Here is a 26459-nt window from a genome sequence, read left to right on the forward strand (position 1 = left end):
ATGTATTACTAGGACAACCATACTTGTGGAAGCGACATGCTGTGTATGAATCAAGGCCCCGTGCTGTTATTATTACATTGGGAAATAAGTTGTTCAGGATACCAGCACCTGCCGCCATCTCTTTGATTACTGCAAAACAATGCAGTAAGATCATTTCCAAAACCAGGAAATTTGTTTTCCTGATGATACGCCCTCAAGGGAAGAAGAAGACAGTGGCCGCGGCCTCCAAACGAGGTCCCTCTGCACGGCAGCTACAAATGGACAAGATTGTGGAGGAGTACAAAGACATCTTCACCTCCCCGGCAGGGGTTCCTCTGCACTGTCAAGTCAAGCACTCCATTGATCTGACCCCAGGTGCGCCGCTACCCAATGGACCAATTTATCGGCGCTCCGTTCTGGAGAACAATGAAATCAAGAGGCAGATTCAGGAGCTCCTACAGAAAGGTCACATCCGTCCGAGTTCTTCGCCCTGTGGGAGCCCGATAGTGTTGGTACAGAAGAAGGATGGGACGTGGAGACTCTGTATTGACTATCGGGCGCTGAACAAGATCACTGTCCGTAATAGGTACCCGATCCCGCGGATTGATGACCTCCTAGACCAACTAAAGGGGGCGAAATATTTCAGCAAGATCGATCTGAAGTCAGGATATCACCAGGTACCAATTGAACCCTCAGATGTGTGGAAGACTGCCTTCAAATCCAAGGAGGGCCTCTTCGAATGGTTGGTCATGCCTTTCGGATTGACGAATGCTCCTGCAACCTTTATGAGGCTAATGGATGACATCTTGCGGCCATTCACCAACTCCTTTGTAGTAGTATACTTGGATGACATTCTGATCTTCAGCCAGAGTTGGGAAGAGCACCTCCACCACATCCGACAGGTTCTCCAAACACTGCGGCAACACAAGCTATGTGCCAATTTGGAGAAATGCACTTTTGGCATGACCGAGGTCCAGTATCTGGGATACATCATTGATGAACAGGGGGTGCATGTCGATCCAGCCAAGGTCCAAGTCATTCGGGATTGGCCCTCTCCAACCACTCTAACAGAGCTCCGCAGCTTTCTAGGTCTTGCCAACTTCTACCGCAGGTTTGTGTTGGGATTTTCTCATATTTCTTGGCCCTTGAGTCAAGTCACCAAGGGCGGGGCGAAAGCAAAATTCTTTTGGTCTGAATCTCAACAGAAGGCATTCAGGGAGTTGAAGGATCGCCTCTGCACGGCACCAGTGCTCGCGTTACCAGATTTACAACAACCATTTGAGGTCGAGACAGATGCCTCTGACTATGCTATTGGGGCAGTCCTTACTCAACATGGACATCCAGTGGCATATCACAGTGAAACACTTTCAGACACAGTCCGGAAGTACCCCACTTATGATAAAGAGATGTATTCCATTGTACAGGCCTGCCGACAATGGAAGCATTACATTTTGGGGAAGGAAACGGTCATCCACACAGACCACCGACCTCTGCAATTCATACAGACCCAAGGGAAATTGCAGAATGATCGCCATCAGAAGTGGTCTACATACCTGCAACAGTTTCACTTGAATATCAAGTATAAAAAGGGCAGCACCAATAATGTTGCAGATTGCCTCAGTCGACCACCGATCATGGCGCTAACCACCGTGCTCAACTCTTGCGGGCACGAGACTTCTGATTGGCCACTTCTCTACAAAAGCGACCCAGAATTCGGCCACACATACCAGACACTCTTGGAGGGTCGGCAGGTTGCAGATTTTCACCTCCAGGATGCCCTATTATGCCACCTCGGTCACCTTTGTGTTCCTTCAAGCGAGCGTGCCAAGATGATTTGGGAAGCACACTACAGTCGGGCTGCTGGGCATTTCGGGGTCGAGAAAACAGTGGCAGTACTGCAAAACTATTTCTATTGGCCGAATCTTCGACAGGATGTTGGGAAGTACATCCGATCATGTACTGCCTGTGCCATTGCCAAACCGACCATTAAGAAGCAAGGCCTCTATACCCCGTTGCCTACCCCTAGTCGACCTTGGGAATCCATCTCCATGGATTACATGTCAGGCCTTCCTTCCACTAAGCATGGAAATGACTGTGTTTTTGTGGTCGTCGACAGGTTCTCAAAGATGGCCATTATGATGGCCTGCAAGAAGAATATCACAGCAGAAGCCACTGCTAAACTCTTCTTTGAACGAGTGTGGGTGCACTTTGGGATCCCACAGTCTATCATCTCAGATCGGGACAGTCGGTTTCTCAGCACATTTTGGTCCAGTCTCTGGTCAATGCTGGACACCAAACTCACGAAGTCCACAGCCTTCCATCCTCAAACTGATGGCCAGACAGAGGTTGTCAACAGGATGATTGTGCACATTCTGCGCATGTATAACTCAAAGCATCCACGCACATGGGACGAGAGCCTCCCCTATGTTCAGCACAGCTACAACCGAGCTCTTCACAGCTCCACTGGCCATAGCCCTTTTCAGGTGGGTTTAGGATTCCAGCCACTATGCCCCATTGATGTGGCCATGCCACTTGCAGCTACTCACATGAATTCAGCTCATGTCCAGTCCGAAACAGATAAGGCCACCAGCTTCATTGAGCGCATCCAACATATTCGCCAGCAGGTCCATGACATTCTTGAGAAATCAAATGCCAAGTACAAGCAGCGACATGATCAACACCGGGTGCCACACAAGTTTCAGGTGGGCGACAAAGTCTGGTTGCATTTGCAAAAGGAACGCCTTACTGGAGCCTATCGGAAATTGAGACCACTTCGATATGGTCCTTACACCATTACTAAGGCTATGGGAGACAATGCATTTGAGCTCAGCATTCCCCCATTCCTTGGCCTGCACCCAGTGTTCAATGTGGACCGCCTTCGGCCATACTTTCCACCATTGCTAGACACATCCGACATTGCAGAACAGCTCAAACCCACAGAATTAAATCCAGATTGCATGGAACAAGCTGCAACTGATCGGATCATGGACACACAGATCAAGAACACTCGCCAACAGCATATCCAACTGTATCGAGTTGTCAAAGCAGGCCAACTCCTTCAGCAGGGCAAGTGGCTCACCAGGGAACAAGTTCAGCAGAGGTTTCCTCATCTCATGGAGGAGCTCAACGCAATGGGGACCATTGCTTCCTAAGGGGGGAGGAATGATCCAGGTGGATATTGGTGGCCACCTGCCAGGTCCACCTGGACCCCCACCATTGTCTTTCTCAGCATTTTCAGTTTCCTTAATTGTAGCACAGTTTACTATTTTTAGCAGTTTTTCGGGTCCTGAACTTCCGGAGCCGTTTTGAGGCCCTAAACGACGTTTTTTTGGAATTCTGGGGCGACCGAGCCCTATGTTGCCTCCCAAAGTGGTAGTACTCGGATAGATCTTTCTAACGAGCTATCGTACGCGTCAAACGGAGATCGTATGCCAAAGTTACGACCCCGGGAAATTGATGTACCAATTTACCCAAACGGGGCCCACAATTTGGCGTTTCATCTTCTAGGGTTAGGTTTCGGTATGTGAAGGGTTTTCCATTGTTTCTCAACAATAAATAGGCCTTCGAGCCTCATTGTAATACAGTTCAGAGGCATGTAGCCATCACATCTCTTCTCAGAGATAAGCTACCATCGCCCTAGCTAGTTTATTGCCATTTCTGTTTGTAAGCATATGTCAGTATTTTCCATTAATGAAATGAAGTATTATTTCCGCTGCATCTTTGTGTATATGGTTATCTCTGTAATTTGTTGCGTTCCTGTTTAAATCTGGATCACAAACACTACAACTCTCTTTCAAACCTTTGTGTCTTTTTGCTTCTTTTTGGCTCCCCCCCCTTTAGTATTGCTCTAATACCATGTTAGTTTTACTTAATCACCGATTTGCAATCTCAAATAAGTTTCTCAGTTTCTTGCTAGTTAGGGTTTAATGCTCATTCACAAATGCATTCAAAACTGAACTTATGAAAGAAAACACATTGAATCCTTTACTTTAAACATTGAGAGGAAACTTAGAAAATCATTCTCATAAATCATAAATTTTTTGGGCAATGACCTTGGAAAAAGCCCAAAGGGAAAACCAATAGAGAGAAAATTTTATTAAGGCTTACAAAAGAACGAGTTTACAACAAACTTGTTAGGATATTCCGACACATAGGAAATAGTTAAGTATAACTTGGTCTAGTATAGAGTTAGGTAAAGTGTGTTTCTTTACTATGTACATTTTGTAACTTACAATCCAACAATCATGATATGTGGTGATCCGACGGTTCATTCTCTCCTCGGTATTACCGACACTTGATCCGTGGCTTAACACCCGATTGGTCCATGATCTCTATTTAAAGAGCATCGAGGGTCATTTGTAGGGTAATCCGTCTATGAGAGAAGCATATGTAAATTTTGATTATTTTATTAATAAATTGCCTGAAGTGGCCGCGTTGGCTCAGGCCGTGGACCGTTTCCCTCTTTGGGGGTTTTCACCACGTCAAAATACTAGTGTATTGATCTGTGATCTGTTTGTGAGCGGTGTCCTTTGGTGTTCTGTCTGAGGAACTTACCCTGTATATTCCTACATGGTATTAGAGCTATTTGAGGGCCGCGTTCGTTGGTGATCCAAATCTGAAGCCGGTAGAACTGCATCCGACTGTCATTTCCTAGATGTACTGTTTCTAACTACTTTCGGGCCGAGAGGACTGCTCTATTGTGTTGGGAGCATCTGTTCCAGTGAGGAACCCCTTTCGTTTCACGCGAAAAGGTTTCTGGTAGCCCTAGATGCGTCATTTTTAAGATCTAGAGTTCAGTTTGAGATTCATTACAGTGCCGAAGCAGCTCCTCTATTGGTTGGTTTCACTGATTCTGATTGGGCTGGTGACCCTGATGATCGGAAGTCTACTGCTAGTTATGTGTTCACTCTTGGTTTAGGACCTATTACATGGGCTTGCAAGAAACAAGGTGCCATTTCTCTTTCTTCAGCAGAAGCAGAGTATCGTGGTGCCGTAGAAGCTAGTAAGGAAGCCTTATGGCTTCGTCAGATCCTGTCAGAGTTTGGCTTTCAGCAACAACATCCGACTACACTTTGCTGTGATAATTAAAGTGCCATTCAACTATGCAAAGATCCAGTCCAACATCAGCGCAACAAACACATTGAACTGCACATGCACTTCATCAGAAAGCTCATTCACGACCATGTTCTTGAAGTGCAATATTGTTCAACAGATGATCAAGTTGCAGACATCTTTATAAAGGCTCTCACAGAGGCGAAGTTCACTAAACTTCGATTTATGGTTGGAGTTCAGGAAGTTGTCACTAAGGGGAATAGGCTCTAGTGCCTCCTTCCTTCTCCTATTGTGTCACATTTGTAAATCCTTCAATCCTATCCCAAGTTGTTCTTAAGGGGGGGATGTTAGGATATTCCGACACATAGGAAATAGTTAAGTATAACTTGGTCTAGTATAGAGTTAGGTAAAGTGTGTTTCTTTACTATGTACATTTTGTAACTTACAATCTAACGATCACGATATGTAGTGATCTGACGGTTCATTGTTATATACCTAGGGGGGATAATATGGGGTACCAAGGGAGGTACCCAAGGTAATAATGTAATGGGCCATAGTAATAAATAAGGTGGTTAACCCATGTCATGTAAGGGACCACAAGTAGTTAATAATAATGTAATGGGCCCATGGTATTAGTTGATGGTATGAGGGAACCATGGTAATGACCCATGGTATTGTATGTATGAGGCCTATATAGAGGCTAGAGACTCCACATGGAGAGATATGAAGCGAAGAATTCTTGTATGAACAAACATATGGCTTGTGGAGTGTTCTCCTTCCTTAAGGAGTGAATATATGGTGTTGCCCTACCTTAAGGGTTTGATCAATAAAGTGAATTATTTATATCTATATTCATATCTTGTTATTTCTTGGGTTAATTCTATTATCATATAATTTTGGTATTAGATCTACAACAAGTGGTATCAGAGCTCTTTCTTGGGCAAACCGTGGAGATTTTTTTTTTTCATTTTTGCAGGGTTTCTGGGGTGGCGAATTTGCAGATCAGATCTGTACGTTTTGGTGCAAGATCTGCAGAATCTAATTGCAGATCTGTATTCCTTGTGAAAAAATAGCCGATTTCAAAAAAAAAATCGGTTGAATCGGAGTCCGGATGAAGGAGATATCGCTGATCTAAAAATCAGTGGGGTTGCAGAGAATTTTTAGGGCCAGCGAATTTGCGGCGCAGATCTGGACGTCCTGGTGCCAGATCTGTAAGATCTAATTGTAGATCTGGAATCCTTGTGACAAAACACCTGATTTCAAAAAAAAAATCAGGCGAATCGGAGTCCGGATGAGGAAGATATCGCTGATTTAAAATCAGCTCTTTTTTCAGAAATTTTGGGTGACGGCGGGAAAGTTGCAGTGCAGATCTGGAATTCTAGTGCCTGGATCAAAATTTCTATCACATGGGCAGATGCAGAAGGGTTGTTCCATTTCCAAAAACAGGTCATAATAAGAATTCTGAGCAATATTGACTAAATTACAACAATTTCAACTTTTCGCCAAGTAAGTGAATTTTTTCAAAACTCTCTTCATGGCTTCTAGCAAGGATCTATATTTTATAGGAAAAGATGATGGTCCTACTATTGAAGAATTCATATAAAGAATAAAGTCCAAATATTGGATATGTTGGAAAGGTATGGCACGACTTAATTTGACAGAAGAGGCTGACAGATGGTGGAGATCACTTGGCATCAAACAGTCCAACGACTTGTCGGATAAAGAATTTGAAAAATTACTTTTAGACAGATGGTCTCATGCCAGAAAACAAGATAAGGAGAAACATGTGGGTCTATTTCCTACTGGTATATCCTTATTGCAGGTTCATGGATTGATTCAGAAAGAGAAGATCATTGTTTCTATCAATCCTAGTTGTAAACATAATTTTATCAGTGTTAATTTGGCAAAAAAGTTGCAAGTCCCAGCAAAACAAATTCAAAATACACAGGTTGATGATAAGGATGTTCAAATCTATAAGGATTTGAAGCTTTCTATGGATAAGTATGTGTTTCATGGTGATTTTTATGCTTCAGATATGGATAACATGGATGTTGTTTTGGGATACCCTTGGATGGAGTTAGTGGGTACTATCAATATTAATGTGCAAAAGAAATTCCTGAAGCTATGGCATAAAAAGAAGAAAATTACATTACAGGATATTTCCATCCATAAACAGGTAGAGCACACGGAGGCTGAAGCAGAAGATGTTCAAGGGGCTGACATATCAGATGATGAGCAGTTGATGGTCGACAATCAAACACAAACAGAGGCTGAAGCATAACAGGTTACAGGTGCTGACACATCTGACGAGGGTTCAATGGTTGAAGTCATATTAGAAAAGAAGCCACGACAACAGGCACCACAGCAGGGTGAATTAAAGAAAGACACCGTGGGTTAAAACTTCAACATATCATCACCCACATCACCCCGCAAGAAAACAACCAACAAGATGGCAACCAACTAGCCACAAGGACAACAACCCCCATATGATGGATAGCAAGGAGCCTAGCTCCACCTACTACACATCAACACAGAAGATCTGCCAACTTCCATTTCAAGCGAGCGAGGCACCAGCGAGATCGAGGGTTCACCTTTCCCTTGGATGGCTAGATGCACGCGCATGGTATCAGTGGACTACTCTTTTGAGTAGATCTTATTATTTGTGTTCTTCCCATGTTTCGGGGACGAAACATGCTTAGGGGTGTGGAATGTTATATACCTAGGAGGGATAATATGGGGTACCAAGGGAGGTACCCAAGGTAATAATGTAATGGGCCATAGTAATAAATAAGGTGGTTAACCCATGTCATGTAAGGGACCACAAGTAGTTAATAATAATGTAATGGGTCCATGGTATTAGTTGATGGTATGAGGGATTCATGGTAATGACCCATGGTATTGTATGTATGAGGCCTATATAGAGGCTAGAGACTCCACATGGAGAGATATGAAGCGAAGAATTCTTGTATGAACAAGCATATGGCTTGTGGAGTGTTCTCCTTCCTTAAGGAGTGAATGTATGGTGTTGCCCTACCTTAAGGGTTTGATCAATAAAGTGAATCATTTATATCTATATTCAGATCTTGTTATTTCTTGGGTTAATTCTGATACCGAAATATAAATATACCCAAGAATAAGATAGAAATAGATAGAAAGGATTCACTTTATTGATCAAACCCTTAAGGTAGGGCAACACCATACATTCACTCCTTAAGGAAGGAGAACACTCCACAAGCCATATGCCTGTTCATACAAGAATTCTTCGCTTCATATCTCTCCATGTGGAGTCTCTAGCCTCTATATAGGCCTCATACATACAATACCATGGGTCATTACCATGGTTCCCTCATACCATCAACTAATACCATGGGCCCATTACATTATTATTAACTACTTGTGGTCCCTTACATGACATGGGTTAACCACCTTATTTATTACTATGGCCCATTACATTATTACCTTGGTTACCTCCCTTGGTACCCCATATTATCCCCCCTAGGTATATAACATTCATTCTCTCCTCGGTATTACCGACACTTGATCCGCGGCTTAACACCTGATTGGTCCATGATCTCTATTTAAAGAGCATGGAGGGTCATTTGTAGGGTAATCCGTCTATGAGAGAAGCATATGTAAATTTTCATTCTTTTATTAATAAATTGCCTGAAGTGGCCGCATTGGCTCAGGCCGTGGACTGTTTCCCTCTTTGGGGGTTTTAACCACGTCAAAATACTAGTGTATTGATCTGTGATCTGTTTGTGAGTGGTGTCCTTTGGTGTTTAGTCTGAGGAACTTACCCTGTATATTCCTACAAAACTTTTCCAACCAACAAATGCATTACTTATCTTGTTTTTTTGCTAGACTCCTTGAAATTTGTGCTATCAATAAACCTCGATTTTTGTATCTTTCTCCATCCCATCGACTTGCTCTTATAATCTCTCATTGGAGCACCAATGACCATGCTTAGATCCTTATCAATGACTGAGATCATCATAGACTTGATCAAAGCGATTTTCTGGAAGTCTCTAGACAATAAGTCGATCTCCTTCATTAATTCACTTTAATTAGCCACTTTTACTATGTTAGACGTAGGAAATATTTAAATGATGGCTAATTAATTTAATTAAGACGTTTCACAAGCTTATTTGGCAAGACGGTTTTTGGGGTTTGGAGATCTTGTGTTCCTTATCTTCTTAGACACAAATTGAGAGTAGAACACCTGTTTGATGCTACCAAACCAATAAAAAAATAACATTTCCCACCCCTTCCAATCTATCTTGGAATCTGAAACCTATAGCCATGACCTACTCAACTAATAACTAAGCCCAAAACCCTTTACTTGGTGAACAAACCCTGCATCTCACTTTCAAACCCTTGTGCCTTTTTGCTTCTTTCTAGTGCTCCCCTTTCAATATAGCTCTGATACCATGTAAGTTTTACTTGATCCAATCACTAGTTTTCAATCTCAAATAAGTTTCTTAGTTTCTTGGTAGCTACAATTTAATGCTCATTCGCAAGTACATTCAAAACTAAACTTATGAAAGAAAACACATTGAATCCTTTACTTTTGAGAGGAAACTTAGAAAGTCATTCTCATAAATGATAGAGATTTTTGGGCAATGCCCCTGGAAAAACCCCAAAAGGAAAACAAGTAGAGAGAAAATTTTATCAAGGCTCATAGAAAGATGAGTTTACAACAAACTTTTCTAGCCAACAAATGCATTACTTATCTTGTTTTTTGTGCCAAACTCGTTGAAATTTGTGCTGTCAATAAACCTTGGTTTTTGTATCTTTCTCCATCCCATCGACTACTCTTATAATCTCTCATTGGAGCACCAATGACGATGGTTAGATCCTTATCAATGATTGAAATTCTCGTAGACTTGATCCAAGCGATTTTGTGGAAGTCTCTAGACCATAAGTCGATCTCCTTCATTAATTCACTTTAATTAACCACTTTTCCTATGTTAGACTCAGGAAATATTTAAAAGATGGCTAATTAATTTAATTAAGGCGTTTCACAAGCTTATTTGGCAAAACGTTTTTTGGGTTTGGAGATCTTGTGTTCCTTATCTTCTTAGACACAAATTGAGACTAGAACACCTCTCTGATGCTACCAAAACAATAAAAAAACTAACATTTCCCATCCCTTCCAATCTATCCTGGAATCTGAAACCTATAGCCATGACCTACTCAACTAATAACTAAGCCCAAAACCCTTTACTTGGTGAGCAAACCCTGCAACTCTCTTTCAAACCGTTGTGCTTTTTGCTTCTTTTTGGTTCCCACCTTTCAATATAGCTCTGATACCATGTAAGTTTTACTTGACCCAATGACTAGTTTTCAATCTCAAATAAGCTTCTCAGTTCTTGGTAGTTAGGGTTTAATGCTCATTCACAAGTACATTCAAAACTAAACTTATGAAAGAAAACACATTGAATCCTTTACTTTAAACATTGAGAGGAAACTTCGAAATTCATTCTCATAACTGATAGAAATTTTTGGGCAATGCCCCTGGAAAAACCCCAAAGGGAAAACTAGTAGAGAGAAATTCACAACAAACTTTTCTAGCCAACAAATGCATTACTTATCTTGTTTTTTGTGCCAGACTCCTTAAAATTTGTGTGGTCAATGAACCTTAATTTTTGTGCAAGTTGCCTCAATTTCTTGTCAAGTCAACAACTTTGAAGTGTGTACATTCAATTAACATTGAATTCTTTGCACTATGCCTTGATTATTGTGTAGTCAACAACCTCGAAATATGTCCAAGAAATCAACCTTGATTTCTAGGCACTGTCTCAATTTATGTGCATACGAAAGCCTCAAAATCTGTGAGGTCAACCAACCTTGATTTTTTGTGCATTGTGCCTTGATTTCGGTGCAGCCAACAACCTCGAAATATGTGTAGTCAATCAACCTCAATTTCTATTCATTGTGCCTTGATTTATGTGCAGTCAAAAGCCTGAAATTTGTGCAGATAATCAGTCTTGATTGTTGTGCACTGTGCCTCGATTTCTATCTAGTCAACAACCTCAAAATCTGTGCAAGATGCTCTAATGTTCTCTTAGGTTTGCATGCCAAGTCTCTTAGAACTTTTGTTGCTCCCTCTCATTGAAGCATAAAGACTAATAGCTTGTAGGCTTGAATGTAAAAATACATGAGAGGTATTTGAAATAATAATTTATTATATATAAAATTGTGTAAGTGATGAATGTTACAATGAGGACCCGCATATATATACCTAAGTAGTTGTCTTTTCGTGACTGGGCATGTCTTTTAGACATGCCTTTTCACTTAACTTAATGACTATTTAACATAATCAATATTCGATTATTTAATATTTACATTTATTTTATTTATGTACTTCTTATGAATTATATTCATAAAATAGCCCCTTCCTTCAGAAGCTTTGTCCTCAAAGCTTTAATGTTGTGGATTTTCTTCACTTAGTGTTTGCCGTTTATCTAATTTGGTCATCCTCTCGTCATGTAGCTCATCAGTAATATTCAATGTTCCACCAAGACTCCGGTGCGGGGAGACGCACAGGGGGGACGTGTGGGAGTACCCTCAAATTTTAGGGAAATTTCGGGGGTGCGGGGAGTCGTCGAGGTGTATATATATATATATATATAGATAGATAGATAGATAGATAATTCAAGTTCATATTCATTGTTCACTGTTCAATAATTAAAGCATAAAAATATTAAATAGACAATTGAAATTTGAATCATTGATCCATCCTCATCATTCATTTTGATACATACATCATTCATATGACATACTCAAGTGACAAGTCTCATTATTGAATTAATTATTATTCATACATACCATGAGATTCGAAAAACAAAAATAAAAATCAATAATAAAATATTCAAATACATTGATCGATATCATTCATCATTCAATGGTTCATCATTTTACAATCTACATTGATTTAAAAACTAAATTCATCATCCATCATTCTAGAATCTAAATTGAAAGCAAAACATACTAGTATATTTTCAAAGTTTGAACACTAAATCTATATAACTCAAAGTTTCAAAGTTCAAACTCAAAAATAGTTAAGAGTGAAATGGAAATGACTTTGGGTTGAAATGAAATGAGCTTTCAAATTTAAGGTTTAGGCTTTTAAGTTTTAGTTATTTAGTTTTAATTTAATTTTTTTTTTAGACTTTTAAGTTTTAGTTATTTAGTCTAAAAAAAATAAAATTTAATGGTTTTGAGTTTTGAATTTTTGATTTTGAATTTTTAATTTTTAAGTCTTATTAGACAAATTTAAAGGGGGACGCCCAGGCGCACCCTTTTCGGGGAGTCTAGACTCCCATACTGAAGGGGGACGCCCAGAAGCACCCTTTTTGGGGAGTCTTGGGGAGTCTAGACTCCCACACTGGGGAAACGCACCCCCTTGCGTCTCCCCAAGACTCCCCAAAAAGGGTGCGTGGGGAAACGCACCCCCAAGAGACTCCCCGTCCCGGGTGTGTGGGGTGCGAGGGGTGCGCGCACCCGACCCTGGGGGACGCGTCCCCGTGGAACACTGGTAATATTCCCTTAGATTTTTTTATTTTATTTTTTATTTTAATTTTCTTTAATAGCTCTTATTTTTTTAAATAATATATATATATATATATATATATATATATATTTAATACTAATTTTTTTAATAACATTTTTTTTCTTTTTTATTAATTTTTTAAAAATATATATGTATATATATTTAATAATTAAATTAAAACTATATATATATATATATATATATATATATATATATATATATATAGTTTGACATTTTAATCAAACCGGTGTATTGATCTACCTGCAAATCAAACTCAAGCGCTGACAGAAACACTTGTAGTGAATCACCATCCATAAACGAGGAGAAGTTAATGATTAAGCTCATGTGAATATGTGCAATGAAATAAGATGCCATGCGTTGGCTTCAAATACTTGTGTATTGAGAGTCGAAGGGTGACCACAACGGTTGACTGCAACGATTGGCCGCAACAATTGACCTCACACAAGGTTTGATCAACGACACATTGATTCCCGGAGCACATTTGAGTCACGCTTGACAGAGCAAGTGTGACAGAGAACATCGGGGAAGGATCGATAAGCCGACCACACTAGTGGCACGATGACAAGGACTGTATAGTGTGGACGGACGGAACTACCACCTGCGTGGTTGCTTTGCAATGCGGGGAAGCATAAAGTCAATATAGCTTCGACTTCTCTGCAACTTTTCATATAGAGAAAAAACAACGACTTTGAATCCGTTCTCCATTTCAAAACTAAACTGTGCGCTCTCCACATGGATGATTGGGTCACATATATTGATCTGGAATCGCGCCCCAGGCTCACGTAAGAATTCATAAACGAAGTTGAAGCCTTTAACATAATGCCACACAAGTTTCAAATTAGGCAAAAGAAACTCCTTTTGGATCTTGGATCTCATCTCAACCGCCTCTCTGGCCTTCTGTTCAGCTACATACAACGCCTCTGAAAGCTTCGCAAAGTTGTCATTAATCTGGACCTCCTGGAGCCCTCTTCCATCAGCCGCAAGATGCTTGTCGAGCGGAATTGTATACCCTTTGGGATTCTTCCAATTGGAGATGCAAGGTGGGATTTTCCAGTCTTGCTGATCCTTGACAGTCACAGGCCTCGGAGGTGAATGCATAACAGGAACTGGGGGGAGGGTGATCCAGAAGCTTTTGGGACCCTCTTATGTTTGAACTTGGGAGGCTCAAGAGGATCCTTGGGCACCTCAATCGTCCTAATAATCCTTTCTTTCACATCAGAATTAAAAGCCACTGATTGCTGTGAAGGTGTGTATATGATATGGGTTGCTTCAGAGGACTGCTGGGGGACATTCTTCGGCTGCACCACACTGAGACGAACATCTACAATCTTTTCCAGGGCTGACCTTGTTCTTATGGTTGTTTCGTTTATCTACTTATCCTCCTCTTCGTCCTTCTTCTAGACCCCACCAACCTCGTCACCTAGCTTAGGCATGAGATCCCTATGTTGAGAATACACAACCTTGGATGCATTCTTGTTCTACTTAACAATGGTATTGAAAGCTATATTGCCTTGCGCGTCGACGCTCACGGGCAGAATCTTGGTGTCTTTCCTTTCTTCCTTGTGCCCCATGTCCAATGGATACTGGGTAATGTGAATCTCTTGGAAGGCGCCCCCATCGCCGGAGTCTTCGATATTGCGAGGGACAAATCCTGCCCCCTTCCCGTAAGGGGGTATTTGCTTAACCTTTACGACTTAATTGGGTTGAGGTTGATCTACCTGATCCTTGAACCATGGATCCGAAGCAAAATCACACTGTGACTTGTTGAAAATCTTCCTCAAGATGCCAACGGATTGGGACTCCTCTAGTTGTATTAAGGGCCTGTTAGGACGGTATGTATGGTTTTGACGCTTAGCCCATAACCAAAACCGCTGAAATTGCACTGGAATGCCAAATTCTTTTGCAACTTCTTCCTTGAAAGAGATAAAAGGAACTTGCTTCTGAATCTGAAACGTCTGGAACTTATCATGATCGACAAGATCGAAATATACGTCCTTACCAATCTGATTAGAAAGATCTTGATCGCTGACAAACTTTATAATTGTATAAAGATGTGCCTCTGCCTTTTCTTTCCGCTTCAATTCTTTTTCTTCTTGCAAATTCTCATCAATATTCCTCATTTGTAAAAGCTTACAGTTCTCCGGATTTGCAGCCATCCTGAAATCTTTTGATTTCTTCTTCCCCATAAACACCAATTCACTGGACTCATCCATATTAAAATCATCATTCACAGGTTGTGAATCCAAAATAGTGGACTTTGCTTCCACTTTTTGAGTAGCAACTAACTGATCACATTTTCTCTCCCATTCTAAGGATTTCTTGTCACATCTTTCCTTGGTGTTATAATGGTTTTGGATACTAGCTGTACAGGACATATATTCCTCTTTACTATCACAATCTAAGTCACCTGACACGGGGATTCAGAACACGTAGGATTCAAGATTTGTGGTGTCGGATTCGGACACGCTGACCACCCGGAATAGGACACGTTTGGACATGTTATATATTATTTTATTAAATAAATATCTATATATATATATATATATATATATATATATATATATATATCAAAAATTAGATATTATCATATTTCTTACACAAATTTTAATTAATGATACAAATTTATTGATTTCAAACATAGATCTTCATCTATAGCTATTAGCATGCATAATACATACAAAATTCAAATAAATGTCAGTGGTACTGGTCACATAAATGATAAATCTATTAAAAGTTTAAATCATGATTCATAATTCATAACTGAAAGACAACTTACAACTACAACATACTAAGATAAACACACTGACAACTGTAGTCTTCTCATTAAGTCATCAAATCAAAATGTGTTACATAGGTAGTGTTGGTGCAATGCCAATGGCAAATAGAAATAGAAAATATAAAACAACTACAACCTACAGGTATACAAGCCTCAAGGCATCAATCAGCATCACTATCCCCATCATCATGGTCCCCACTGCTCTCCTATGCGTCCTCCTCCTCCCTTGTATCCATAGTCGCCTCTGCATCTGCTGGTATGGAGGTTGACCCCTCTAAGTCATCAAATCTAACAGGCTCTAGCACTGGATCACTGAGATCCATGTTGGCCAATGCCAACTCAGCAGTGGTGTCTAGACCCATATCATCAGGAAAGACATCCCACATCTTTGTCTTTCCCCTCAACCAGTCTTCCCTCTGCCTGTAAATAAGACGAAGGTTGGTGTGCACATAAACCATTGTCTCTGCCCTGGACTGCTCAAGCCTGCTCTTCTTCACATTATGCAAATTCCCATATGTGCTCCAATTCCTCTCGCAACAAGAGGATGAAGTCACCTGAGAGAGGACCCTCATGGCGAACAGCTGAAGAGGAGGGCTTGTTGCCCATGATTAGCCCACCAAGAATAGGGCTTTTTAAGCCCCCCTATCTCTAATCACATCATAACCTCCAAATCGACCAGTGCCAGTGGAAAACTCTGCAAAGGCATCCTCCACCTCAGCAAGCAATGCACTATCTTGATAAATCCGCTTGAATGTCTCTTTCCTCCCCTGTGAGATTTCACCATCCATGTGAGGAGGCAATCTGCGGGAAGGTCCACCATTCAACGAATCATGGCTGTAGTATTTGGGGTTCAATGAGTGAGCCAAACAATGTAAAGGTGTATAATTGTTGTCCCATCTGCTAACAAGAATATCATGTATGGTATCACGAACGACCTCTGGTGATGTCTCATACTCGGGGCACTCACTCTGTAGAATAATGCTCCTCACAGACTCAATCATGGAATCCCATACCTCATAAACCTCTCCTAGGATGGGTTTGTTTATATCTGTAACTCGAAGCAAAGAAATGATAGGGTCCATGATCCAAATAATTAGATCTAACCTCTCCCACCAAGCATCATCTAGTACCGTGTCCTTCACTCTTTTAGAGGCTGCCTGATCTGTCTTTCTCCAAAAAGACCAAAATTCAGAAATAACCATGGACCCAAGAGCGGTCTTGACCTCCCTCAACCTCTTCAAAATCATACATGAAGATGCAAACCGTGTATCTTCAACAATGATAGATTGCTGTACTCCTTGTAGATAGTGAGGGTATTTGTATGATTTTGCACAAAGTTACGGATATGTCTTGCATCCTCAATAATGCTTCCAATCCAAAGCACATTAGAAGCAATGGATTTCAGTGCTAAGTTCAATGAATGGACAATGCAAGGTGTCCAAAACTCTTGTGGATATTTAGCTTCCACAATCATGCCAGCAGCCTTGCAAACATGTGCATTATCTGTAATGATTTGCACACAAGATTCAACACCTACATCTTCAACAACTTTAATAAATAACTCACCCATAAATTGTGCATCCTTGTATTCGCCAAGTGTATCCACTGCTTTCATGAAAACTGGACCATTCAAGGAAGACACCATGAAGTTGATGATTGGGTGTCGTGCTGGATCTGTCCATCCATCATAAACAATGCTAACTCCAAATGTTGGCCATGATGCCATAATAGGCTCAAGCATTTTTTGCATCTCTTTTTTTTTCCTTTGTCAACAATGTGGTTCTTAGCTTCTCTGACCCAGGAGGCACATACCAGCCCCTTGAGTTAGAGCTCGGCACATTTCATCAAATAAAGGTGAACGTGCAACATTAAATGATATGAAGTTTTGATAGAAGAAGAAGACAATGGTGAGATTAAGCTCTTCCTGTCTCTCTTTTTGGAAAATCTTGTCCATTGGACCAAGCAATGTTACTTGGGAGTGGGCGCAGAAGCGGGGAGCAGGAGCGGAAACGAGAGCGGGAGCGAATCCCATAGCGATTTTTTTAAAATATATATATATATATATATATATATATATATATATTATATTTTTTAATTCTTGATACATATACGTCAACAAAAACATGTAGAATGATGAATTAGACATAAAAAACATAGATTGATCGTTGAACCATATCACATCAATGATCAATCATCTAGAAATTATAATCTTCATCAACCATGTCCACAAGTTAGTAAAATACATATTACAACAGCAACATATTGAGTCTCGTGAATCATGATTCATCAAATTCAATCTTAAAGTTTCAACTTCAAGCTTTCAAAATTGAAAATTCAGTATATAACATTTATCATCATTGATCACCAAAGTTGTACTTGTAAGCTAAGTTTAACCATTACAAGAAGTAATATCTTAGATATTTCTAAGTCCTAACTTCTAACTGTTAACATGAAATGAAATGTTATAAAATGAAACATGAATAATGAAATGAAATGAAACAAGTTTAGTCTTTCACGAAGCATCATATTCATAATTCACAATCATTACCAATGAGTTATAATTGCCAACTTCAAACTTCAAATTTTCATTGTCACAACCATATATTGTTTATAAAAAATATCATTATTATCATTAATATCACCCTCTAAGCATTAACATAAGATAGAACAAGCATAGCATGTCAAGTCAAGATTTTGTTTGAGTGATGTGTACATTTTTAGGAGGGTCATGATAGAGGAGTTCGACAACCAATGTCACTGACATCAAGGTACAGAGAGGGATTGGTGCTCTTGATTAAATACGAGTTCCATACCTTAATACATGACAAAATTCAATAGAAACATTGCAATCCCCCAATTCTGAAATCTTGAAAAAATGATAAGTCTGCTGGATTTTGAATGAAATCTAAAATTGTACTTTCTCCATATGAAATCCAATGAGGTCGGAACCACTCTCAAACATCCTGAGTCATTTCATGGTATTGTTAAAAATTTAAGTAAAATGATGAAAATGAATATCAAGGAGAATGCCACATTTACTTTTAAGAATTTAACATTACCATGAATATCATATCAATACTAGGGCCTAGACTTTATCATTAAGCTGCCCCACTAAAAAATTATTTGTTTCTTTCAAAAAAAATTGCAAAAAAAGAAAAACGCTCCCAAAATTGCTCTCAAAAAGGCAGGGAGTGAATTTTTTTTTAGGGAGCGCTCCCGACCCGCTCCCTAGTCGCTCCTGCCCGGAGCGCGGATTGGGAGTGGGAGCGAGGAGGGGGGGGAGCGTTCCCTCGCAACTATGGGACCAAGTGATCTTCTTTTTGATGCTTGTCCCCCAATAGAAGTAGAACTCTCAAATGGAAATTTGGTGGTGGCTTTCCTAAAAAATGAAAGGGGGTTTTCATTCTTGGGTGTTTTTGATTTTGAAGCCAGTGCCACATGTTCCATACCAACATTGGCCTCCTTTTCCAATTTTTTTCTCTTTTGTGAAGTAATAGCTCTACAAGTTCCAATCCCACAACCAGGTAAAGCCAACAAATGTGGTTTCACACAGTGATATGTGCTTTTGAAAGAAATGTTACAAAAGTTGCATTTCCATTGCACATTGCCTCCTCCCTTTCCCTTGTTGTTTGGTCCATCCTCTCTTGTGACATATTTCCACAATGGATATTTATCATTGTCTTTAAGTCCTCTTCCCTCAACATTACTTGCAGCAGACTCTGATGATATTGGGGGAGGAAGGGCATCTCTACCCATGACATTCTTGCCCTTCCTTTGCCCCCTAACTGCTGCCTTTGATTGAGCCATGAACACTGTTAACTCAACCTGTAAAAAAATGAACAAACTGTTGTAAAAAATTTAAAAATGCAAAAAATGAACAAACTGCTGTAAAAAATGAAGAAACTGCTGAAATGCCAGTCTTAGAACAGAGACAATACACATAAATTCAAGGTTACAATACACATAAATTCATAAATTATAATTAAATTATTAAATAGATTCCACTGTTCACCTAACAGAGGGTTGGCCTCACACATCTCATTGCTACGTTTCCATTAAAAAATAATCTGAAGGGTTAATAAATCCTCTATGTTGCATTTAAAGTTTCAACTTTCAAGCCAACTTTCAACATGACCTTGATAGAAGAGATATCCATGGTCATTGGTGGGTATCCTTGTAAGTTGTAATATGAATACATCACTGCCAACTGGAGGGTTGGATTTCAGATTTAAGTCATCCTCTAGTGAACTGTGAAACTGAAATAGCTTCCAGTTCCACGGTTTCTCCAACCTTCAACACTAATTTGAATTGTTACCAATTTATTGCATAGATGATGTGCAACTGAGTTTTCAGTGGCACATTTCATCAAACAGTTTATAAACAAAGTCAAATTAACTTTATGTCACATAAAGTTAATGTACTGGGGATGACTTTTGACACTCCTCCACATGCTAGACACCAAGCCACTGTGGAAGACACTTGTTTGAACTATCTTTTTCCACAATTCTCACATCCTTCCAATATTCTATCTTTGTTAGTTTTATCATTTGACGAAAAGAGTGGATCAGACAATCTTTTAATCTTGTCATGTTTGTGTTGATTCTAATCAAATTTGTCTGTAAAGCACTCAAGAAAATAAGTTCTTTGAGAATATGTTTGATATACTGCTCTCTCTCTCTCTCTCTCGCTCTCTCTCTCTCTTTCTCTTTTTCTCTCTCTCTATATATATAGTATTGAAGAAAAAGACAACTATTTTAATCATATAAAATGGTGTTGCCTTCGTTCGATAGGTGAAATTGTCTATAATATTATACAACACATTGAGTGGATTAGGCATTGTTTTGATTTTGCATTAGAGAAATTTTGAGGTCTAAAATGGGCATCCTAACGAATATTATAAAATAATAATCAAAAGAATAAAATAATATTAGATGTAATCATCAAATTTTAAAGCAAAAAAGAAAAAGAAAACTATTTTTTCAACTTATCTCACTACGATTTTGTTCAAATGTTGAGTGGGAGAACTCATTGGGTGCAAAATTTAATTCCCATCAAAGGAGTACCCATGTTGCATACTTTCGATGGACGTTGCTACACGAAAAATGAGAAATACATGAAAAAACGTGGTTGTTGGATGCAAAATTTAATTTCTATTCAAGGAGTATCTATGTTGCATACTTTTGATGGACCTTGCTATATGAAAATGAGCAATACATGAAAAAATGTGATTGCAATGACGAATTATCATGTATTTTTCATTTTTCGTTTAGCAAAGTTCGTTGAAAGTATGCAATGTGGGTACTCCTTGGATGGGGAATCAAATTCCACATCCAATGAGTGCCCATTTGACATTTGAATAAAACCGTAGGGAGATAAGTTGAAAATACAAGTTGAAAAAAAATAGGTTTTTCTTTTTTATTCCGAAAATGGTGAATCATGCCCCATGGTTGACATCATCATCTTGAATCCTATTGGTTATGATAAAGTTGATTTTGGTTGTATATTTGTGTTTTGATGCCCATTTTAGACCTCAAAATTTCTCTAATGGCTGATTTGTATCAGTTGTTATCAAACTAGGATGTAAAGCTTCGAAGAAATTAAGTTCATTGTGCAAATATCTTGGGTTTATTGATTTCAAATGGAAATGTAGAAGTGCCAATCCTGCAAAGAAGAAATGGTTTTCTCATTTTGAATATAGGCTTGGATTATATATATATATATATATATATATATATATATATATATATATATCCACCAATCTTATGGTTAAAATATTGTGAGATGAATTTGTAAAAAGAATCATATAAAATGGTGCTGCCATTCTCTGGCAGATCAAATTGTTTATAATATTATATAATGGATTAAGAGGATTCATAATAGCATGTATAGAGTGGATTCGGCACTGTTTTGATCTTGGCTGATTTGTATCAAACTCGGATGTAAAGCTTTGAAAAAATTGAGTTCATTTTGAGAATATCTTGGGATTATTGATTTTGAATGAAAATGTATGAGTGCCAATCTTGCAAAAAAAAATTGCTTGTCTCATTTTGAATATAGGGTTGGATAAAATGGTGCTGATTTTCTGCTGCAGGTGAAAAAGTTTATTTTATTTGGTGACGTTCATAAAAGTATATATTTTCTAAATTGGAAAGAGGATGGCGCACAGCTAAGTTTGTTAGCAAAGGATTTTGGTTCACTTAATTGTTATGCTACGGAGTTCCTAATTGATGGAACTACTCTGAGCCTTGTTGTTTCAGATGATCAGAAAAACATCCAGGTATGTTTATTTTGACAACCTTCTCCCTGCAAATGTGTATGTGGTTTGCCACACTGTATATTTCATTTAAACCATTGATTAGCTTATATTTCTGCTTGGTGTCTACTCTTGTTCTTCATGTATGAGTGTCATGTTTAATCGTGAAAATAATGCTATCGTTTCGAGTCTTTTACCAGCAGTATGATGTTCTTTCTATTTTGAAAATTGCAAACCACAAGTTATGAATTCAGTTGACAAAAATGATATGATGATAGAAAATCACAGGATGCAGTTCATTCACATGTTATTGAGATGAATTTCTGGTCAAACTTCAAAGCAGGCTGCTTAATTTAATGAGCAAACGGATAGCAAAAATTGTAGGTTGTGAGTAGCCAGTGCAAATCATCTCTCTTTTCCTTTTTTCTTCAATTGTAAGTAGCTTTCAGATAATCTTGTACGTTAAATTTACCTCAGTTTTCACAAAAGGTATAAACAGTGCATGTTTTTCTTCTAATCATCCATCCCAACTTAACTTTTGTGATCTGACTCTTCTCAATAGGCCTTTGTTTGGCATTGGACAAACATGCAAGCCCGTCAGGACCTCATTCAGATGCTTGTAACCAAAGTACACAGAGTAGGATCTGTTGATTTTTCTACAAGATACACAGTAGAATACTATTTTTTGCTAGATAATTATTTCCTAATGATTTTCACACGATGTTTTTATGCCATTGATATGATTGAGCAATTACACTTTAGAAAATATCAACAATAAATGCAGCGGAAATAGTAAAGATGGTAGAAAGACAGCCATGCACAATAGAGACAATAATTTTACCCTGGGAAACCCAACCTTGGGAGAAAACCCAACAACTTTTCTTTAGGAGAAATTATTCTTCAGCAAGGTTTACAAATCTGTTGTTTTTTGATAGTCTGGGAGGTACTCCAAGCCCTAGGGTTCGGGGTTCGGAGGTTGGAGAGCCACAAAAACCTTTTGTGGGCTTGGAACCCAAGGCTGAGGTTTTGCACCCATTGATGTTTGGGCCAAAATCATGAGGCATTTTGGACGTGTGATGGATGGAGATGATAGAGGATGGCGAGGAGAATCCAACGCATTGCGAATCATCGAAATCTGAGATGTCCTTGATGAGATATGAATTTTTGAAGATAACATTGGGTTTTTGGACATGGAAGTCATGTAGGCTTGAGGTAAACATGTCCAAAAGACATGTCTCTTTAAGAATTCGTGGAGCCCTCCTTTATTGTATAAAAAGGAGGTGAGTTGATGTTATTTTCACCATCCAAGTGCATCAAACATTACTAATACATCTCTGAAATAGGCTGAGCTCAAGAGGAGGACAGGGTGTGGAATTGAGGACTGTTTCGGAGTGAGTTTGCATCCACAATGGGGCCGAGATGCTGCAGTAGGACAACCGCAAATGTGGAGATCATTTATGGGTGGATTGTGTGGGTTATTTTGCCAGCTGCAGGTCCGAATCAAGAGTAGAAGGCAGGCGCTTGGAGTGAGGGAGTTCTGGTCTGATTCTAGGGTGATTTTATGTGGAAACCACCCCTGTTCATGAGGTTGCAGCTCAAATAGCAGACAGAAGTAGGCTGCAGGCCTTACTGTCCCTAGAGCAGGGAGCCGTGATGGTCTTTTAAGGGCTGAGGAGGAGTCCAATGCAACAACGAAGAAGAGCAGGAGGCAAGGGAAACAAGGCCGCAACAGTTGAGGCGTTTTTGGTGGAGGGAAAAGGAGTTGAAGTAGTGCATCATCAGCCCTAACCATGACCAAAATCTACTGTAGTTAGTCAGACCTAAGAACAAGGTATGTATTGGTGAAGTTGTAGTTGATTTGATGCTAGGGATGGAGTCCTAGTGTGGACAGAAGTATTGGGCACTTAGTGGTTGGTGGAGGGCAACAAGAAAGTGTCCAAGGTAGCCCTAGAACAACAGACTTGGACAACTGTGAGTTGGGTGAAGTGTTGAGCCTATGTGTAGCTCTTTGATGGACAAAAGAAGCTACTAGAAGGAGGCAGTTTGAGAGCTCAAGGATTGGCCAGCCTAGAGGAGCAGATTGGATCAGCCCATGTTCATTGTTGGAGAAGAGACTTGTAACAGTGATAGGTGGCAGCCCTCCTGCCCTATGCTAGCCTTCATATAGTAGCAGTGGAAGGCTATAGTGTGAAGAAGACCTAAATACCTAAGGAGCAGCAGTGGGAAGAGGGAGTTGTTCACAAACAAAGTTGTGAACAACTCAAGCAGAGTCTCGATGTGCTGATGTGTAGATGGACTTATGATCAACATGAGAGCAGGTGGAGTCGTGTTCAGTTAGCAGATGGACATGTTTCATTGATAGAGGCAGAGTTGTGTTGCCGCAAATCGTGAGCGAAGGACCGACAAGACGAGATACAACATAGAGTGTGTGATTGTGCACTAGAGCAACAAGATTGTCATTGTATCCTGTAGTCTTGTACCATTGGATATTTGAGGGCCACTATCCTTGGTACGAGAACCTTAGACAATTGTATTATTCAGTTGGTGTAATATAATGAAGATTGGATTGTTGTACATATTTGTACAATATTTTGTAAAAAGTTGTCTATATTTGTGCATGTGTGATTTACTGCTATTTATATTTCACTGTGCAAAGTAGGTTTGTTGAGATTCTTGGTTTGTTAGTGTCATAGATTTTAAGATTCTATCCTAGACACTATGGTTGTGGGAATTCAACAAAATCAACAATTTGTCTAGAAATTTGTGCCAATCATGCAAGTTAAGTACTAGTCAAACTTGGTCAAAACTCTATCAAATCAATGCTAATCACACCAACCGAAAGTCAAATATGTAGTCAAACTTTGGCTTTGTCAAACTCGGCCCTACAATCAACTCTATTCTGTTTTGCAGTTAATGGCTAGTCAAATAGTCAGTGTTAAACAACTGTAAAACTAGGTTAACGTGCGACCTCTAAAAGCTGGTCAAAGTCATCCTCTTCTCACATGAGCGACCTCTAGGAAGGATAGAAAGAATAGATGACGAGAGAGAAAACTCGCTCTTGCTTTTGTTGAGAGAATGAGATGTTACATTATCTATATATACTTGTCGAATGGGGGTAAAATGATCCAAGGGACACACCCTTTCACCCCTTGAGCCGACTTGATTTCTTGGGTCTTCTTGAGACTTCATAAATAAATTTATTTATTTTCTCTAGGCGATATGAGATACCTCCCGATGCTACAAAAAATCAACTCTCCATCTTAGCGAGACAAAAAATCAACACTTCATCTTAGTGAGGGATTTATTCTCCTTGGCCCCCTTGAGTCGACTTGATTTCTTGGGTCTCCTTGGAGACTTCAAAAATAAATTTATTTATTTTCTCTAGGCGATACGGGAATACCTCCCGATGCTACAAAAAATCAACTCTCCATCTTAGCGAGACAAAAAATCAACGCTCCTTAGCGGGGAATTTATTCTCCTTGGCTGCAAACATATTTCTCCTTAGTTGAAATCTCTCCTCCACAAGAAAAGTTCATGAGCTTGCTATGTTGATGCAGTGTCTCCCACAGATGCATGTCTATAGATCACTCCATCTTGGAGTACGCAATGTGACTCCTCACATGCACGTTTATAGATCACTTCATCCTAGAGTAGACTGCTTCCTTATAACTAGAAGGCTCAAAATCAATGATGTGGCTCATCAATGCGGCAAAACTTGAGAACCTCGAGAACCTTTGAGGTCTTTTGTTTTCCTTGAAAATACCTGTAGGATCTACATGCCACTCTACATCTTGCAAGGTGTCACGAAGTCACAATGACCTCTTGTTGGTCATGACAATATGTCTCGGAGTATTCACTGGCTCTATTGACTCTTCCTAATCATCTGAAGGATGAACAACTAGAATAGAGGGACCTTGTATATGTATCCTTCAAAGCCTCTTGCTCCTCGCTATCGATCTCCATGTGGGATTCTCTAGACCTTCTGAAGGCTACCTCCTTGTCCAAAGTAACATCCCGGCTAACCTTGATCTGTTGTTGCCCTTGTTACCCACCATTTTGTGGGTGATATCCATAGGATTTTTTTCTCCAAGATGGTCTTTAGCTGGTAGCTAGCAGCCCCTTGCAGCCACTAGCTAGCTCATTTGTGCCATTTCTCTGCCATCTGAGCCAGCCATGTGGTTCCTTACCCATCTACCATGATTGCATGCTTGAAGGTGGGCCTACCGAACCTAAAGGTATGCCTTATCATTTGATAATTGAGTATCGTAGTTTTCCTATCATGGACACTTTCGGGCATGTATTAATGGGGGGATTCGGCAGAAAGAATGGGCTAGGTATGTGCCCTTGTTCCCTAGACCCCTTTGGGATATTAACTTTGCATTCTAGTCCTGTGGGATCTCTTTATTGGCCATTTGGCTTTAGGGATGGTATTTCATGTGAAACTCCAATTTTGGTTGCGTGGTCCTGCTCCCTTATCCGCTTAAATTACTCTCTTTCCAATCATTATTACCCCATTCTTCATTTCTTCCACCTTGGTACACATTCCTCCACTGGGTCCACATAGGTTAGCTCACCCTTCCCTTTGCCTACACCTTGGGTCAGGCCTGGAATGATTCCTCGGAGTTTGATGTAGCTAAAAAGAAAGACAAAGGCATACTTGGCCACATTCAATAGGAACATGTACCACAAAATGGAAAAGATGGTCAGAACAAACACATTTAGCACGTGGACAAACCAATACATGAGCTATAACCCGTCATCATGGCCATCAACATGGTTCCCCCCTACAAGTTCTATGAGCCTCCTTCATCATATAGGGACCCATG

The 26459-nt window shown here is 39.7% G+C and overlaps 1 protein-coding gene across 1 annotated transcript in view; it reads left to right on the plus strand.

Annotated features, from left to right (window-relative positions):
* Positions 1 to 21841, plus strand: part of CPSF160 (cleavage and polyadenylation specificity factor 160) — a 424028-nt gene extending 402187 nt beyond the window's left edge. The window contains exons 24-25 of the mRNA XM_089425698.1: positions 21472 to 21657; positions 21740 to 21841. Of these exons, the coding sequence (XP_089281824.1) occupies positions 21472 to 21657; positions 21740 to 21841 (288 nt within the window). The remainder of the gene's footprint in view (positions 1 to 21471; positions 21658 to 21739) is intronic.
* Positions 21842 to 26459: the final 4618 nt, after the last annotated feature.

Source organism: Pinus tabuliformis, chromosome 4_2, assembly GCF_031772625.1.
Source record: "Pinus tabuliformis cultivar Carrire ecotype Pingquan chromosome 4_2, CPIR1, whole genome shotgun sequence".
In the NCBI taxonomy this organism is placed as follows: Eukaryota; Viridiplantae; Streptophyta; class Pinopsida; order Pinales; family Pinaceae; genus Pinus; species Pinus tabuliformis.